Here is an 18,613-nt window from a genome sequence, read left to right on the forward strand (position 1 = left end):
GGACCGATTTTCCAAAAGGCTTTGTTGAATAAACATGAGCATGTACTGCACATTAAAAATTCAAAATGAGGCCTAGATGTTTTTATATCATTTCTAAAGGAAGACTATCATTAGAAAATGTTCTATCATTTTCATTTCATCTTGCATGTTATACCTAATAAAGCAGTGTTTGTGAGTTCAGCGCTGTTTTATGTACAGCCTTTACTGGGGAAAATCTTTTTCTCACACTTTAATGCACCTCCTGCTGGCAGAGAATGAATTTGCTTTTTCAGTAAGGCTGTCAGATTTATGCAGAAAACATATTTTGCTTGGTATCAAAAATAATCTACTCTAGAGGGACTACTTGGCTGTTGTTATTGATTCTATTTGGAAGTCTACCGGAAGTCAAGTTAAGGCCACAAAAGCGTGCATCCGCAGTAACGTTTGTTTATGTTGTTGCCGTATATATACACACATACACATATAGATATATAGACAGACAGACAGACAGACAGACAGGCAGACAGATAGACAGAAAGAAAGATATATAGACAGACAGATAGACAGAAAGATATATAGACAGACAGACAGACAGATAGACAGATAGAAAGAAAGATATATAGACAGACGGACGGATAGATAGACAGATGTACATGTAAAATTACATCCAAACAGCACTGTATCCACCTCTAGCTACTTCTGGAACAGCTTCTCTTTTTCTTTCTTCTGTCGTTTCTTGCGATCTTGTTTATTTTATGGGACATTATAATAAATGAATGGTTGGGACATTAAAGTATAATGGATAACGTGTTCAATGAGGGAAAGTTACACAGGTTTGAAACAGCGTGATCTTTCTCCATTTGTTATTGCAGTGTTCCTTAAAATACAGCAAAGACCTGCATTGCTCAGTGAGAATATTTACATTTTATTCCTGCATACATTTGTTTTGTACATATATGCTTTGACTTGAAGGGTGAGGATTAAAAGCATACATGGCTTGCACTTAATCAGAGTATATCCCGTAACAAACTGCGCAATTCAAAATAAAAATAATCTATTTCTGTGAAGCGATTTAAAATGAATTACACCAAGAGATCGTTCACCGATGCACAACTTTCGCAAAGAGATCAAAGTTACTTGTGTACAGTTTGTTTTAATCTGGCCAATACAAATAAATCCTCCATCACTGGGCCACTTTGTGAATAACAATAGAAATCAAGACAACACATTGATACAATTCAATACAATTCCAGCCAGTTACTGATTTTCTTGACCCTTATCCTAATGCAAATAGCAGCTTGAGTGTACTAGAAAAAAATGACATGTAAAAATCCCATAGCATTGATTGAAGGAAATGAAAAAAGAAAAAAGCCAGCTCATTCAGAGACCTAATTCAATTAAACACACCTTAATAAAATACATATTCAGATGGGGTTCTGATTATAACACACGTGGTTCAGCTACAAAAACTGCTTTACCATGGGCATATTGGGATATTTTATGAAAGTGATCTGCTGTAGCTTTATAAAGTACTCTATTTATATCAATATAACCAGTACATGACCAGTGCGACACAAACATATAATTTTGTTCCAAGCTTGGCAAAGAGAGACACAGGGAATCTGAAGTCAAACATACATTGGTACAAGCCCTCTATGCTTTCTGTTTGGCGTCCAATCAAACGGTTCATAAAATCACTTACAAGATCAAGTTAATAAGAATAAAATAAAATTATCTTTACATTTCACATACGGTTAACAATCTCTTTATGAGGAAAGTGTCAGGGGAGAATTTGGTTGACTTTAATTTCACATTTCTCTAAGTAAGAGTAGATTTGGGATATTTTCAAGGAATAAGATGTAGTACTAAAGTGAGCAACAAGTCATCACAAGCATATAGTGAGAAATGGACCCTTAGGAGAACCGAGGAGGCAAACAATCAACTAAAGAAAAGTCTTGACTATAAACCGGGTTTTTGTAGTTTTTAGTTCTTAGCGGCATCAGCCTGTCTTGTCCAGTTTTCCTCCTCGATTCCAGAGTCGTACTCCTCCTCAGAAGAGTCTTTAGCTGCAGCTCTGAGAGGAAAGAACAGCAGTACAGTCAACGGGACTAATTAAAATCACCACAAAGTGCCATTAATCGAATGAGGCAGTGCATTCAAAGTGACAGCAATGTGTGCAGGTTTACTTATCAGTTTGTACATAATAACATCAGTTTAAGAAGTTTTTATTGAACCCAGAATGAGAAAACATTATTTGTTTGCATAAAAATAAATTATACTGAACAGATCAAGATTTTTTTCTTGTTTCGAATAATATTTATTGAATTATAAGTATTACTTATTATAAGTATTTTTTATTATTTTTGATAAAAAGAAATTCATTGCAACGTGTATTACAGTTCAAATAAATATATAAACGAATGGTAACACTTTATAATAACTGCACACTATTAATCATTTATTAAGCATTAGTAAACAGATAATTCATAATTTATAAAGCATTAATAAACAGTAATAATCAGTTTAGAAATACAGATATAAATGCTTTATTCTTGATTTAAAAGCATATCTATAATGTGTAATTTCATACTTTATTCATGATCAATTTATCATTTCTCAATGAAGTATAGCATTATTTACAAACCAGTGATTTAGGAGTTGCCAGTGATTCATATGATCACAAGAAATGTAGTAAATTCAGGTAGTTATAAAGCATTTAGTTGTGGTCAGTTAACTATTTATGTGAGCTCATCTAAAGTTATCTTCTAAACAAAAAACGGAAACAAACACAACACAGTGATACAGAACATAAATATTAACAGCCTTTAAATCTCATTTGTAAAAGCTTTACAAGGCATAAATAGTCCTCACTTTAGATGAGCTCACAAAAATAGTTAACTAACAACTACATATGTTTTATAACTACCTGAATTAACCCTGAATTACAGTAGAAATACATGTTAAGAAACCATTTATTAACACTATAAGTAACTGTACTGTATGTCTGAATAAAAAGATGAATGCACATTTAAATAGTTTATTTATCATTTATTTACAATTTCTAAGTGATCTTATGAACCACTGACAACTCCTTAATAACTGGTGTGTAAATAATGCTATACTTAATTTAGAAATGATAAATTGATCATTAATGAAGTATGAAAAAACAATTATTAAATACATTATAGATATGCTTTTAAATCAGGTATAAAGCATTTATATCTGTATTTATAAACTGCTTATAAATGTCCATTAATGCTTTATAAATGATGAATTAACTGTTTCCTGATGCTTAACTAATGATTAATAGCATTCAGTTATTATAAAGTGTTACCCAGGCATTTAAAAATAACTTCAGGCATAAAAAGAGTCCATAGTTCCATGTGTATCAAAAAAGACTGTAAACTTTATTGCAGACACACAAGATGATAAAATAACAAACAAGGTCATGTCAGCTCTCACCTTATGTACTGTGGTTGTGCTTTTCCTTTAACTACTTCCTTGTTCACTTCCACGGCCACGATATCTGAATGTGGCACCTCAAACATGGGATCTAGCAGCAGTTTTTCCTGTTGGGAAACAGTGGCAGCTTATGACCTCAAAAGAGCACACCTCATTATACCAGCATGCCTTGAGGAAGTTTAAACGTCACAAAACAAACAACAAAACAGCATTCTCTTACCATTATGGATCTCAGCCCACGTGCTCCGGTTTTACGCTCCAGAGCCAGCCTGGCAATCGCTCTCAGGGCATCAGGTGTCATGTTGAGATCACACTAATACAAAACAAAGATATTCAGAAACACTTCATGATTCACTTTTTTTTCCGCATTACATTAAACCATCTCACTGACACTCAAAATGCGGTACACAGAGGAATCACTGAATTAAATGAATATTGAACACTTTTAAATAGTTTGCAAGGTGGCTAAATGATACCCGTGTTTTCAAATACGGTCTATTTTTTACTTTATTATTTTATTTTTATTTTTTACTATACCTATACCTATACCATGTTTTACTATAGTTTTTATTTAACTTTAAGATACAGTTCATTTTAATTGAATCATTTAAGTTTTTTATTTACCTGTACGTAAGGACAGTGCAGTGGTAATGTTCAAACTGTATTTACAATCTTTAAAGCGGCTCACAATAATAAACATTCTTATTAGGAATAAAACTGCCTTGTTTTTGCCTACTATGCTACTGTATTTTAATGTTACTCATTATGGTGGTACTTGGTGTAAAAAGTTTGAGAACTACTGTACTATATTATTTAGTGTGTAGATATTTAATGAATTAAAAGCACTATAAACCATCTGCTTAATAATCTAATAAAAAAATATAAATAAATGAAAAATTAATTTAAACACTAGAAAATGACAACAGTGATTAAAAGGTAATAAGACAGGTTAGGGTTAGGTGCAGTGTTGATTTAGTACAGTATTACTGATGTATTTTTGTAGTTATAATTCCATTTCAATTTTAAAGTTTTTTATGTTTTTGTCAATTTTTTTTTACGTATCTATATAGTTTTTTTTTTAGTACACTTTTATTTCAGCTTTAGTTATTTTAGTACTTCTTACACTAAAAGTAAATGAGAAAAGAAGCCTTGGCAACTAGTTTTTTATTTTTAAACTATATAACTATTTATTTTTTAACTATAATTTTTAAACCTTTATTTCCAGTACAGAACATTTTTTTTCTTTATGGTTTTAGTGTAGTTTTTATTTTAGTTAACAATAATAACTGTGCACCCAGGAAATAATTATGACCACATGGATAGGCACATGACTTCATTGCTGTTTGTATATTAGGCACCAACCTTGTCCATGCTGAAGAGAGCCTGATACTGAGGCACAACAGCATTGCGTGGCTCTGTGAGGATCCGCACCAGTGTCTCCTCATCCAGACTGTGCAGTGGAACCACAACAGGAAGACGGCCCACAAACTCAGGAATCATGCCGAACTCAATGAGGTCTCTGGCTTCCACGTGTTTCAGAAGCCGGTCCTTCTCCTCGATCTCGGCCACTGCGTCCACCTCTCCACCCGTGGTGTTAGCCAGGTCAGCCGCTGCTGCCGCCCGTCGACCTTTCCCCATATTAGACGGTGTTCCAAACCCAAGGTACTACAAATAGAATATCAAGGCAACAGTTAGATCACATAAACATCATTTTCAGTCATGAAAACTCTTCTTAGACACCAACATTAATTAACTGAGAAGATCTCGCATCACTGTGTGATTAAGACCTTGTTGTTATGCGTCAACATCCTGTTATTACTCACCTTCTCATTCTTTCTCCTGCTGATGATACGGTCAAGGCCATTAAACGCTCCAGAGGCTACAAACAGGATGTTGGTGGTATCAACTTGGACAGTTTCACCTCTCAGCTTCCTTGAGTTCTTTTCAGGAACATTAACAATAGTGCCTTCCAGTAGCTTCAGTAAACCCTATCAAAAACAATGAAGCATGTGTTAGTCATCACCACAATGTCTTCACAAATCTGAATTCACAAATCGTTATTTTGACAAAAATATTTTAGAAGCAGCATTTTATTGAAGCTTGCTAAAGCCACAAGATAAAATCTAACAACAACAACTAAATAAAGCATAAACACTGCAAATAATGCTTTTCAAGCAAAGATTTATTTCTTGTTTCCAGCCAAAATATCTAAAAGTTACTAAATCAAGAAGGAATTTCTAGAATAAAAATTGTTTTCTTGTTTTCATAAAAAAAGTCAAACTTAAGTGAGTTTTTGCTTGAAACAAGACAAAAAAATCTAAGCTTGAAAAGCATTTTTTTGCAGTGTATATGAATATGAATTCCACATATATACAAATATAAATTGTGAGATAAAAAAATAGCATTACTTTTTTATTTCATGGTAGAAACAAAAAGTAACAATAAGATGTGAACTCAAAATTCAGAGGAAACATGTTTTGGTAGCATTTTGCAGAAATAAATCTAAAGCTTTGGTTTGTGATTAAAAAATCAAAAAAATTCACTCATTGAAGTGAGATTCCAAGAGTAACGGACTGTTTTTCTGTTAATCTTTAACAGCCATGTGAGCATTCGTGTGATTTAGGGCAAAGTTCAGCTGAATATCAGTGACATATCTGAAGTGTGTGACGTAGGACATGGAGTCTGGTTCATTTGTAACGACCCACCTGCTGCACTCCCTCTCCTCCCACGTCCCTTAGCTGATGGATCCCAGGAACGCTCCCTATCTTGTCTACTTCGTCCAAAAACACGATACCTGAAACAATTTCAACATCCAAATCAGAGTTGAATTGAACAAACTCTTGGACTACATGGCCTGTGGTTAAACGTCACAGGAAGTGTTACCTTGTTGAGCTTTCTCGATCACATAGTTGGCGTCCTGCAGTAGCTTTGCGATGACTGACTCAATGTCCTCTCCCACGTAACCTGCCTGAGTGAGGGTGGTGCAGTCACAGATCGCAAAGGGAACATCCAGGCATTTGGCCAGCGTTTGGGCCAGAAGTGTTTTCCCTGTAGTACAGATTAGGTATGTTTCTAGTTTATTCAATACATTACCATGTTCTTTTTTAAATGTTTTTCAAAGAAGCCTCTTATTCCAACCAAGGCTGTGTTTATTTGATCAAAATACAGTAAAACAGTGACATTGTGAAATATTGTTACAATTAAGAAAAATGACTGAAGCTGAATCTTCAGCATCACATGATCCTTCAGAAATCATTCTGATATTCTGATTTGCTGATTTGAATAGAAAGTTCAAAAGAACAACATTTATTTGAAATTGAAATCTTTTGTTATATTCTACATGTATTTACTGTCACTTTTGATCAATTTGATGCATCTTAGCTGAATAAAAGTACTAACTTTTACAAGTGTCATAATGTACACAAGACTGAAAGTGTGTTTCTGTCTCACCTGAGCCGGTGGGGCCCAGCAGCACTATGTTGCTCTTCTCTAGTTTGATGTCAGCGTGTGTGGAGTCCAGCACTTCTCCTCCTCTCTTCTCTGCAGGTGCCTGCTGGTTTAGCTGCTGCTGCATGGAGGCGCCCAGAGCGTTTCCGTGAGGACTGATCCCTGCGATCTGCAGCAGCTCTGGACAAATCAAATGACAAAGGCAAAAACAAACATAAAAAACACAAATTATTACTTTTTGGAGCTTAGGGCATTCAGAAATGACTTCTGACTTTCAGGGAATTTTCATCATGTACCGTATATAATAATTCAGTGCTTTGAACAAATTTTTTTTATGTCTTACATAATTAGACCAGTTTACATAAGACCTTTAAAATGAATGTTCCACAGATATAAACTCCTCACTCATTACATTAATGTTAATGCACTTACTGTGGCAATCTATAACAAGATGTTCAAAAACCGTTTGTGAAACCATCTTTACAATATAAAGGTGTATAATATTTTAAGATAAATTCAATATAAATTTACACAGGCAAAATTAATAGCCAACTTTCTCAATCAAACTGAGGGATGAACTGAAATTATTTTTTGTTGTATATGACAGCATATATGATGTCGAATCAGATTAGTATTAATTAGACATTAGAACCGAACATTTCTTTAAGAGACAATTTGTTAAAAAAAAAAGCAAAACATAAAGCAAATCAGAAACTAAAATAGAGCTAAAATCAATTAAAATTAAATTAATAAAAACATTTATCAAATTGCTAGCTTAGAAAAACCAATATTACTAATATTAAAAAATAAAGGTAAATATATATTTACAAAAAAAAAAAAAAAAAAACTAATGACAAACTCACATAAAAAAAAAAAATCTAAAAATAAAAGCTAGCAAAAAGAAAGTACATATTTTGGCGCTGTAGTCATCTGTTATTTTAAGATTACTCATATGATGCTGGTAAGGTCAAATTGCTTAGTGTGCACAGCTGCTCTATTCACAGGATCTTAAGGGATTTCCTGTGACAAGAACTTCTGAAAGCTGCATATGACAAGAGTGACACATGAACTAGCAGCTAAATCAGGTCACTCGGGAACTCTCCTTCTCTGTTTATCTGATAAAACAAACCAGTATTGTTTCTAATCCATGCACGGTCACTTACGTCAATATGCATAAATATCACACATCAACAGTGACAAAGGTTAAAGGAAATGGAAAAACTAACTACATGTTTTTTGGCACACCCAACAAAAATCAAAGCAAAATTAAAACATCACAGAACAGATTAGTTTAGAAAAATGAAATGGCTTAAATGACACAGACAATAATGCAGATTATGGGTGTTGACATACACTTACTTGTAAACCTGTATTCATCCTCCCGTCGTCTTAGCTCTAGCTCTACGGAGAAAGGAGGACAGTTACGATGAAATCACTATCAACTCTCACACAACAAGAAACCTCGGTCTAATCAATAAACTCATTTCTCAATTCAAGAAGTACACAATGGAGTCCTTTATTTCAAACATGACAAAAAAAAAAACACAATTTAAAGGAAAAGCTCACCCAAAAACTAAAAATTACTCACCCTTATGTCATCCAAGATGAACTATGTATGAGTTTGTTTATTCATCACAACAGAAATTTAGCATTTTATCACTTGTTCACCAGTGGATCCATGCATCAGGGGCCTCATGTATAAACATTGCGTACGCACAAATTGGGCATAGAGATGTGCGTAGGCTGTTTTAAACTCTTTTCATTAGGTTTCATTACGATATACAAATTTACATTAAATATTCCACTCTCATTAATGGAGATTATACACACTCAGAAGCTAAACCAAAATGACATGAATTTAGACATATTTGTAGTGGATTTGCTTGATCACTTTTCTTGTGGCATGCTACGTTTTAATGACAGCAAGGAGTGCTCTAATAATTCATATTTAAACTAAACTGCAGATCTCATGTAATGAGAACATTTTTTCTTTAGCAAGAACAATGATCAATGATGCGCACTTACTTCGATATAATATCGGTCCATTGTCCGGTGTGAATAGGACCAATGAAACAGCTTGCTGTATAAACGCAGTTGCACGAAGGTGTTGATGTTGTGTGAAGGCATCTCCACATTATGAAAAATACCACTGTAGGCGTATTTGAAGAATACAGCTTGAAAAGAAAACAGTAAAAATTTCTTTTCTTTTTTAAAATACTCTGTCAGTGGCATGCCGAATCAGACAATTGTATTTACACTGCAATATTGGCTTGTCTGTTTCCACTAAAAATAGCTAAAAGATGTTTACCTTTTTAGAAAAACTGAAACATTTAATTTTATTTGATTCCCCAGGTCTGAAAAGCAGCCTATAAATAACAGCTGCTGTTATAAATGCTAATAAAAAAATTTAAAAAAAGCTTTGATAAAGATGAATATATATTCAATTTATAATTGAACACTATGCAATGTTATTTTACACTTAATTATTAAATTTCAATACTAAATTATTATTATTATATTAAAGTAATAAATGGAAAGCTAAATATTTTTTCTTGTTGATCTGAAAAACAACCCGATCCGTAGCTAAAAAACCATAAATGCGATCTGAATGTGAGATTTATTTTCCATTGAACCAGTAGATGTTTTTATCAGCTGTTTGTACTCTCATTCTGACGGCACCCATTCACTGCAGAGTATCCATTGGTGAGCAAATGATGAAATGCTCCATTTCTCCAGATCTGTTCTGACGAAGAAAACAAAAACTCATCTACATCTTGGAAGGCCTGATGGTGAGTTAATAAACAGCAAATTTAAATTTTTGTGTGAATTATTCTTTATGAGATTATTCTCATATTTAGGTTTAGGGATTTGAACAATCTATTAAAACTTTGATATGTAACAGAAAAGCAAACTTCAACGAATATTACATATATTTTTTTAAAAGCTGGATTCGTTTTACTTTTAATCTTCAAAGCACAAAAACCTGTGTGTTTTACTAAAGAGTCACATCTCCATTTTGAGCTTTCAGCTGATAGAGTGAAACCTGAGGACACCAAATATAATTTGTATCCTGAAACAGATTAATTTCTAAATTGCTACATTCTCTTACATAAGAACCATTGAATGAAAACCACCTGTTCTTACCTTCTATGTGCATTCAACACACATCCACAATCTCTGCAAGTACAAACCTCGAGGAGTGAAGGAGGTCTGTTTCTCCACCTCCACCTGCTGCTGCCTGGAGCCTGCCGGCATGTTGTTGTAGATGCGTTTATAATGATTGTACACGGCCACCGACAGAACCTTCTTAGCATGATCCTGACCCACAACATACTTATCAAGATAAGCATAGATCTGTGAGAAAACAAAAACAGAGACATTACACACAAAGATGGGAACCACCAGTTAACGTTGTGTGTTACATTGCTTTAAAATCTCAAAGTTAAAAGAATACTCACCTTTTTAGGTGGCGGAGGGGGTTTCTGCTGGAAAGCCAACTTGACAGCCTCTGCTGCAGACTCTGGGTCTTTACTCAAACTCTTCTTAGTGTCCGTTTCTGAAAGCACCACAAAAAAGTGGTGGCATTTTTCACATTTCACAAAGCGAGTTGATGCTGCAAAAGAGAAATAACATCTTCCTCAGTGTTGTTTTTCTAAGATATGCATGATTAATCAAATTAAAACCATAATCATGACATTGCGTAGTGAGATTATCAAATCTCAAAGGCCGAATTTAATTAAAATATAGTTTACATGTTTTATATTGAACCAAGGTACTCAAGCAGCTCATGATCCAGTGTTTTCAGTGTCTAAAGGTCTGCATAAACTCATCTCTTGAGCTTAGGATGCTTATAATGTTTATTTTAGAATGCAACATGCACAAATCATCTTATATTAAAACTGTAATTTCAGTTGTACTGTAAAATAAAATTACATATAATTACATTATAATTACATTTTTGAATACAATTTATTAATTCACAGTGAAATACTATAGCAGTGATTTTTTGGTTAAATTTGAACAATCTTTTTTTATTTTGCAGTATTTTAAAGTACAACTTTGACATTACAGCTCTGCTATTATAGACCTATGCATATAGCATTCCCTATTATTATTATCATTATTATTATTTCAAACAACTACAAACAAGTCTGCAAACCAGAGGATTTGAAAGAAAGTCTTAAAACAAGAAAAAATACAATTGCAGTTAAAATCAATCTCAATCTTTACTTTTAACTAGGCAACTTTTAAACCATGTTACTAATTAAAGCACCAGCAGTTGAAAAAGCAACTTGTTGTGTATGATTTATTTTTAGCATTGAACAGTTAGTTCAGTGAATACTCTGGCCGACTTAAACATACACAAGGCCAAAAGAAACCGTAATCCTTCGGAAACAAGGTCAGTATCACAAAGAAAATACATAAAATAAATAAATAATAATAATGACCTTGAGAAATCCAGTAATACACACAGCAGACAGATATTTTATGAAAAATGAAAAAAAAATAATAATAATAAAATGTAATGATAATAATAAAAAAATAAAAGTAAAACCTTATATGAAATGAAGTACTCACAAACAAATGTTTCTACGTGTGTGCAAGGATCTCCACATTTGGGGCATCTCAGCTGACTTCCCCCTTTGCCCGAATTACTAGAGCTGGTTCTTTTTCCACTTCCTTCACCAACTGATTTCTTAAAAGGAAACAAAGTATAAAAAACACACAATTTCCAGGAAGAGAAAGAATTACACTGGCAAAATTATTACTTCCTTCTCAGACCCTTGTTGTCAGAGAACAAGAAGTGTATGCATGTAACGCCGCATATTTGTCATCCTACCTTTCCACCATCTCCATCTTTCATCCCATCTTTTGAAGCATAATACACAGTTGTCTCAGAGAATGACCTCACGGGGACACGGCGCCCCAGACGAACCTCAAGAGTTCCCGGGCGGCTCAGTGACAGTAACTGGATTCTGGAGCTGGATATCCCTGTGTCATTAACACAAACATCACTCACAATAACAATAATGGTATGAAGCCATATTGTTTGAAGAGCATCTGTCAACAAAAATCACACTTTACTGGAACACAAATCCAAGCCATAAGATAAATAATGTTTCTAATCTGTCTACAGAAGTCTTGATAAAACAATTCATTTATTTTCCTTTTATGAATCGTCCAATAAATAATTTAAATAATCACCAGGCCAAACTAACTAATGACATACAATAAACGACTGAATAAATTCATAAGAATAATAGGTTATGATTTTAATAATCTTATTATATAAACAATGCGCATGTGTACTGCAGTAGAAACGTTAGTTGACAAATGTCCAGTTATTAACATTTTTCGTTAAAATGCATTTTTCTAATTGAAAGCTAATTTGTATTATATAACGTTATATAAATGTATAATAGTTACTTACATCATTATGGTTTGTTTATATTTTTAGCGCACTAGCAGCAGCGCTAGCCAAACTCAGAAACATACAAACATCAATATTTTTCAAAATATGACTTTCTTCTTACCTTTATGAGCTGAATTTATGAGGTTTCTCGCTGCTAAAGCACACGTACACGACATGTTTGAGTGTTGTTGTTTGATTGACGAACTGAATCTGTTGAATTTGAGGAGCGCTTGAAGGTTAGCGCTAGCTGAGAGCTAACGTTAACGCACTGTAAGCCATTCAATACAGGCCCGGCGATAATAAATGACTTAAACTCAATCTGTGAATTAAATAGCAATCAATCACATTACTAAACGAAATACGTTATTTTGAGAGCTGATGTAGGCAGCTGAACTAAACCCACACTGCTGTCTGCGCAAATACACTGATACGAGTAAACAACTGATGACACTTTTGAGTCACTGAATCATTCTGACCGAGAATCATCTGAGTCAGCGAATCAATCTCCAAAGATTCAAAGAATCATTATGGTCAATTAATCGGTCAATCAATGAATCACTTTCGTCACCGATTTAGTAGTGAGTCAAATGAATCAATAAATTACTAAAGCCAGTGAGTCGGATAGTAGTGAGTTTTCTACAATATGCGGAAACAAAAAGTCCATCACAAAAGCTACAGTACAACAACTAACATTACTCCCTTGTATTATTACACACGGTCATAAAACTGCACAGAGTGTACAGAGAAAAGTACAAAATGTGCGTTTGAGTGTCAATACACTTTTTAAAAATACTTTTTATTGTTCATTACAGATAAATTACAAAATAAACACCCTGAAAAAAAAAAACTTTGCAGTCTACATAGGACACCTAACTAACTAACTTACTTACGGTGCCCCTAAGGTGGCATGGTTGGTTTTACTCATAATATATAACTCATATATATCCAGGCTTGGGAGGGTTACTTTTAAAATGTATTCAGTTACAGTTACTAATTACTTCATAAAAAAAGTATTCAGTAACGTAATCCAAGTACCACAATATGAAAGTAATGTAACTGATTACTTTTGGATTACTTCTGGATTACTTCAAGGTCAAATATTATTTTTTAAAACAACAACATTTATTAATTAAGAATTTCACAGCCCTGAATTAATATAAATGACTATACAGACATCTAGTGCATGGTATTGGTATTACAGATTATTTTGTTTTATTTTGAAGAAAATATAATAAGAAATAATTTTAAGGAAATGTTTCTTCAAAAGGGAAATAGAGAATAAGCAAGCAAATATAATAAGAACACAATTGTTCAACTTTGTTTGCAATTTCTTCTTTTTAAACAAAATAACTGCGGAATTTCCATGAAATTAACGCGTTTTTGCCCGCGGGCAGCATATGTTTAGCAGTAGTGATTCAATCTGCGTTTGAGGAGATTGTAGACAGCTGTTATTTGCGCATGCACCAGCGGGTGGCACATGTGACTCGCGTGAGTCATTAATCAAGCTGCGCTTAGTGTTATGCCAAAATACTGATTTATTTAGTTTTAAATGAAACCATTGTAATCCTGAAAGTATTCCCCCTTTTTTCAAATGTAACTATAATCTGATTACTACGTTTTTTGACGTAACTGTAACTGAATACAGTTACTGGATTTTTGTATACTGATTACGTAACGCCGTTACATGCATATGCCACAACCCTGTATATATCTCATTAAATACAAAATGTCAAAATATTACTAACACAGTGAAACACTTAAAGGAGTTGTGAAGATATAAATTAGTCAGCCATTCAGTCATTCATTCAGTCATTCATTTCCTTTTTTCGTTCCACAGAAGAAAGAAAGTCATAAGGGTTTGCAACAACATGAGTGCGAGTCTTTTTAGATTTTTTTTTAAGGTGAACTGTTTCTTTAAAAGTTCCCCATTGCTCTCACTGCGCATGCGCATTGTTCGCGGGTGGTGATTGGCTGGTGTGTTTGTTGGCTGCGGAAGCTGCTGTCATGTGATTCAACGAACAGCTACAATGTTTTTGGATTAAAGTCAGTAAAACGTGATTTATTTCACAAATCAGCACGGTAATATATAACGTTATTCATCTATTGTTCGAAATAGTCTCCAGATGTACGCTGTTATGAAGCGTAAACAAACGCCAGTTTTGTAGAGGCAGATGTTGTGTTTTTGAGCATCTAAAACAGTCTTATGTTCATTTTTCATTTGTTTAAACGGTTATTTCAGAGAAACCGTCAATTAATAATGGATTGATGTACCTACAGGAACTGTGTTTGTGCGTTCGCCTGTCGCATTTGCTCACGAGATCATTTTGTAGTCTAGTCACATGTTTTTCTATGGTGAAATACTTTACATGAAAGGGGTGTAAAACCAATGACACAGTTCCTATTCTTTTAATCTAAATTGCAAGCTTTCAGTGGATCGTGTCAGTTATTCTGTGAAACATACTATACACGTATTTAACCTCATCTTTCATTTGCATTTCAGCAATGGAGGAGATAAGAGTATCTCCTGACTATAACTGGTTCAGAAGCGCCGTGCCTCTGAAAAGAGTAAGTTCATCTAGCTTTCTATCGGTAACAATTTAATATAGGGACCAATTTTCACTATTAACTAGTTGCTTATTAGCATGCCTGTTATTAACATATCGGCTGTAAGTTCATTTGCGGTGGAAAACAATGCATAATTGTCATTTGCCATTGTTAATTGTCTTTTTTTTTTTTTTTTTTTAAAAAAGCATAGTTAAAATTAAATGAATTAGAACTGCCATAAATGTAAATTAGAATAATATATGTATATTATAAGGCTGATGTAGCACAACTGTGAGACGTCTTGCCTGTGCATCTTCTGTAGATAATCGTGGATGATGATGACAGTAAAGTCTGGTCGTTGTATGACGCCGGGCCGAAAAGCATCAGGTGTCCCATCATCTTCCTCCCACCTGTGAGCGGCACGGCAGAGGTTTTCTTCCAACAGGTCCTGGCTCTCTCTGGATGGGGCTACCGCGTCATCTCTGTACGTTTTCACATCAGATACAGATAGACCTGCTGGATATCTGTTAACAATTGAAAGCGTTATTCAGTCGCTTTCCATTTAAAAAAATGCCATTTTGCATAAACTAACATATCCTTTTGCTTTTTCCTGATTTATTTCCTGATATTTCTGTATCCAGCTCCAATATCCTGTCTATTGGGATCTGCTGGAATTTTGTGATGGATTTAGGAAGCTTTTAGACAACTTACAACTGGACAAGGTATGGTGTATTGATTGTTTTAAGTATGGTATACAAGATGAGAACTGGGTCTCTTTCACAACCTATTCTTTGTTTTTCGGTCTGCATAGGTGCATTTGTTTGGTGCCTCTCTGGGAGGATTCCTAGCTCAGAAATTTGCTGAAGTCACGCATAAATCTCCCAGAGTTCATTCTCTGATCCTGTGCAACTCATTTAGTGACACATCGATCTTCAACCAGACTTGGACAGCAAACAGGTTATATACTGGATACTTTTACAGTGATAACATCTCCATCATTGTGAGTTTGTCTCATGTATAATTTTTCTCTTCTAGTTTCTGGTTGATGCCTGCTTTCATGCTCAAAAAGATTGTGCTTGGTAACTTTGCCAAAGGACCTGTGGACCCAAAAATGGTAGATGCAATTGACTTTATGGTTGACAGAGTGAGTATTTCTACTGTACTGATTGTTTACAGCGTTGATGATATTATTTATGTAATGCTACAATATATGGCCTACAAAACCAATTACAAAAAACGATTACAAATCATACATTAAGAGCGTTTATCAAAGTCATTTTTTTTTTGCCTTAAATACATTTAATATGAACATGAAATGTGTAAAAATACATGCAAACTTTAATTGTACTGAAATGGTTATGTGGAAACTGCACATTAATCAAACCACATTTAGTGCTTATTCTGGATTGATGTAGTTAGTAATAGATCTCAGACTGATGTGTGAAGGGAATTTGTCTCACTCTTTGCTCATTTATCAACAAAGCGCTCTCTGTTTGCTTGTGCTTCAGCTGGAAAGCCTGAACCAGAGTGAACTGGCCTCTCGACTCACACTGAACTGCCAAAACTCTTATGTGGAGCCTCACAAGATAAAGGATATTGCCGTCACTATAATGGATGTAGGTCTTTTTTATACACTATCATTTCTCTTTGTCTTTATGGTTATTGTTGTGCTGTAGACTCCTCTATTCTTTAAAATTGTGAAATATTTTTAGAACTACCGTATAGTGTTATCTTTATCTTCCTTGGTGTGAACGGGCCTTTATTCTAAACTTTGTATAAAGTTTTGTGATTCTAGAACTGAAACACTTTACATAAGTTACAGAAATAAGATGTAAGTTTAACATTTTAAAAACATTTCGCACATATTTCCACTTAGGTTTTTGATCAGAGTGCCCTGTCTCATGAGGCAAAGGAAGAAATGTATAAGCTGTACCCCAACGCTAGAAGAGCTCACCTCAAAACAGGAGGAAACTTCCCGTATCTGTGCAGAAGTGCAGAAGTCAACCTGTACATACAAGTGAGTTTCAAGTCGTTGAAAGGAATATTTCAACCAATATTTCAATCAAACAAATGTAAAAACTGTCATTATTTACTTACCCTCATGATGTTCCGACCTCAAATAACGCACTTTCTTCTGTGGAACATGTATATGAAGAACATTTTACTTGCTAATTTTCCTGCAATTAAAGTAATCGAAAGCTTTAAAAGTTAAAAAAGCAGCAAGTAAAAGTAGTCAGACTTCAGTCTGAATCTTAGCCATATGATAGATTTTTGCCAGAAACAGTAATTTGCTTTTTTCTAAAAATCTTCAGTTCTTTCGAATCACAAACTCACGACTCCGTAATCAGATTGCAATAGTTGATGACTTTTTGGAGGAAGATTCTCAGTGAATAAAGACGACCTGTTTTAAAGACACAAGGACCAGTTTTCTGTTACTAAAGCTTGCAGTTTCAGTGAATAGTGATTAAAAACAGTGCAATCATGTTGTGATTTTATTTTAATTAATTTTTTTAAGGCTTAATTTGCATTTTGTTACTCTGCTTTTACTCCGTAGATACACCTGCGTCAGTTTCATGGGACACGGTACGCCGCTATCAGTCCAGAGATGGTCAGTGCAGAGGAGCTGGAAGTGCAGAGGACAAATCTGAGCAACAACAGTGAGAGTGACAAGGAATCGTAGAGAGACCAACAGGGTTCATCCAAGCATCCCCTGAAGGTTGACTAGATGAATCTGGATCTGAATTGAACCCGTTTCAGAGATCACGTGCCGGTATTCTGTTTTTCTATGACCTTAAACTCAGTTAAATGTGAATGGATTTTAAAAAGCCTATTTTTACTTTACAGAAAATAAACAATATTTTGATAAGTATGACTGTAAATAAGTGAAATTGATTACATGGTAAAAGAGTTTTCATAGAATGCCATATTTTGACCCGGTTGCCTTACACAATATAAAATGCATGCATTTATTCAATTTAGCACTTTTTACTCCTTGAACTTCATTTTCTGCCTTTTGTACATTGGTGTTATTTTTTTGTCATGTACTTGGTTTGTTTGTATGTATGAATGTTGTCAGTGTCATTATGTCTGTTGGAGTCATGCACTGATATAAACCGAAACTGGTTTTAACACCAGATTGTATAAATCTCTTACCTTTTCCAAATGACCTATCAGCAGTCTTTGATTTGGAAACAAATCAAAAAGTGTCATTATTTACTTAAATAAAAGTCCTGTAACTGCAACTGACAGGTATCGATCGTTATTAAAGATTTTACAACAATTTATTACAGGTTCTGCATGTGTTAAACTCTCACCTGCCAATAATGTAAATCAATAACTAAATCATTAACACACAGTTACAACACCTCTATGGCTACACAATAAAAATTATTCACATCTTATTAAAGTGTTAACAAAAGAATCAGATTAATGAATTGGGCATTACAAAATTATGGCATGCAAATAAATTCAAGCCGGAGCAGACCAGATGATTATTTTATTCTTTAGACATCACCTAAATACAACATTATATGAATATCATAATCATTCAGTACCATGATATTTTGATCTTGTACCACCATAATCATTTTTGGAAGGGGCCATCACATTAAACTTGTCACGAAACAGAAGTTGCAAAAAACATTACAACAGTATTGTGACATTTTTCTAAGTGTAACATCATGATCTGAATAGAGGTGGATGTGAATGCCGCTGGCTTAAAGGACGAGTTCACCCAAAAATGTCATTTTGCTGCAAATTTACTCACCC

General features: G+C 34.1%; 2 protein-coding genes across 3 annotated transcripts; one reads left to right on the forward strand and one right to left on the reverse strand.

Annotated features, from left to right (window-relative positions):
• Positions 1–884: 884 nt before the first annotated feature.
• Positions 885–12,775, reverse strand: LOC127961970 (ATP-dependent Clp protease ATP-binding subunit clpX-like, mitochondrial). The gene is made up of 14 exons (XM_052561299.1): positions 12,423–12,775; positions 11,729–11,880; positions 11,467–11,584; positions 10,347–10,501; positions 10,080–10,242; positions 8,248–8,289; positions 6,892–7,068; positions 6,325–6,489; positions 6,147–6,235; positions 5,265–5,429; positions 4,804–5,106; positions 3,662–3,754; positions 3,442–3,548; positions 885–2,053 (listed from the first exon to the last, which is right to left on the reverse strand). The coding sequence occupies exons 1-14, from the start codon at positions 12,475–12,477 to the stop codon at positions 1,963–1,965; spliced, it is 1,875 nt and encodes a 624-aa protein (XP_052417259.1). The 5' UTR covers positions 12,478–12,775; the 3' UTR covers positions 885–1,962.
• A 1,449-nt stretch (positions 12,776–14,224) lies between these two features.
• Positions 14,225–18,087, forward strand: LOC127962157 (maspardin). Of its 2 annotated transcripts, none has more exons than XM_052561650.1 (9): positions 14,225–14,380; positions 14,802–14,866; positions 15,168–15,329; positions 15,487–15,567; positions 15,657–15,802; positions 15,881–15,989; positions 16,354–16,461; positions 16,722–16,862; positions 17,400–18,087. In XM_052561650.1, the coding sequence occupies exons 2-9, from the start codon at positions 14,804–14,806 to the stop codon at positions 17,523–17,525; spliced, it is 936 nt and encodes a 311-aa protein (XP_052417610.1). In that variant the 5' UTR covers positions 14,225–14,380; positions 14,802–14,803; the 3' UTR covers positions 17,526–18,087. The 2 variants fall into 2 exon arrangements, with proteins under 2 accessions (XP_052417610.1, XP_052417611.1); XM_052561651.1 differs by having other exon boundaries at positions 14,246–14,344.
• Positions 18,088–18,613: the final 526 nt, after the last annotated feature.

The sequence above is a fragment of the Carassius gibelio genome, chromosome B7, assembly GCF_023724105.1.
Source record: "Carassius gibelio isolate Cgi1373 ecotype wild population from Czech Republic chromosome B7, carGib1.2-hapl.c, whole genome shotgun sequence".
NCBI classification, from domain to species: Eukaryota; Metazoa; Chordata; class Actinopteri; order Cypriniformes; family Cyprinidae; genus Carassius; species Carassius gibelio.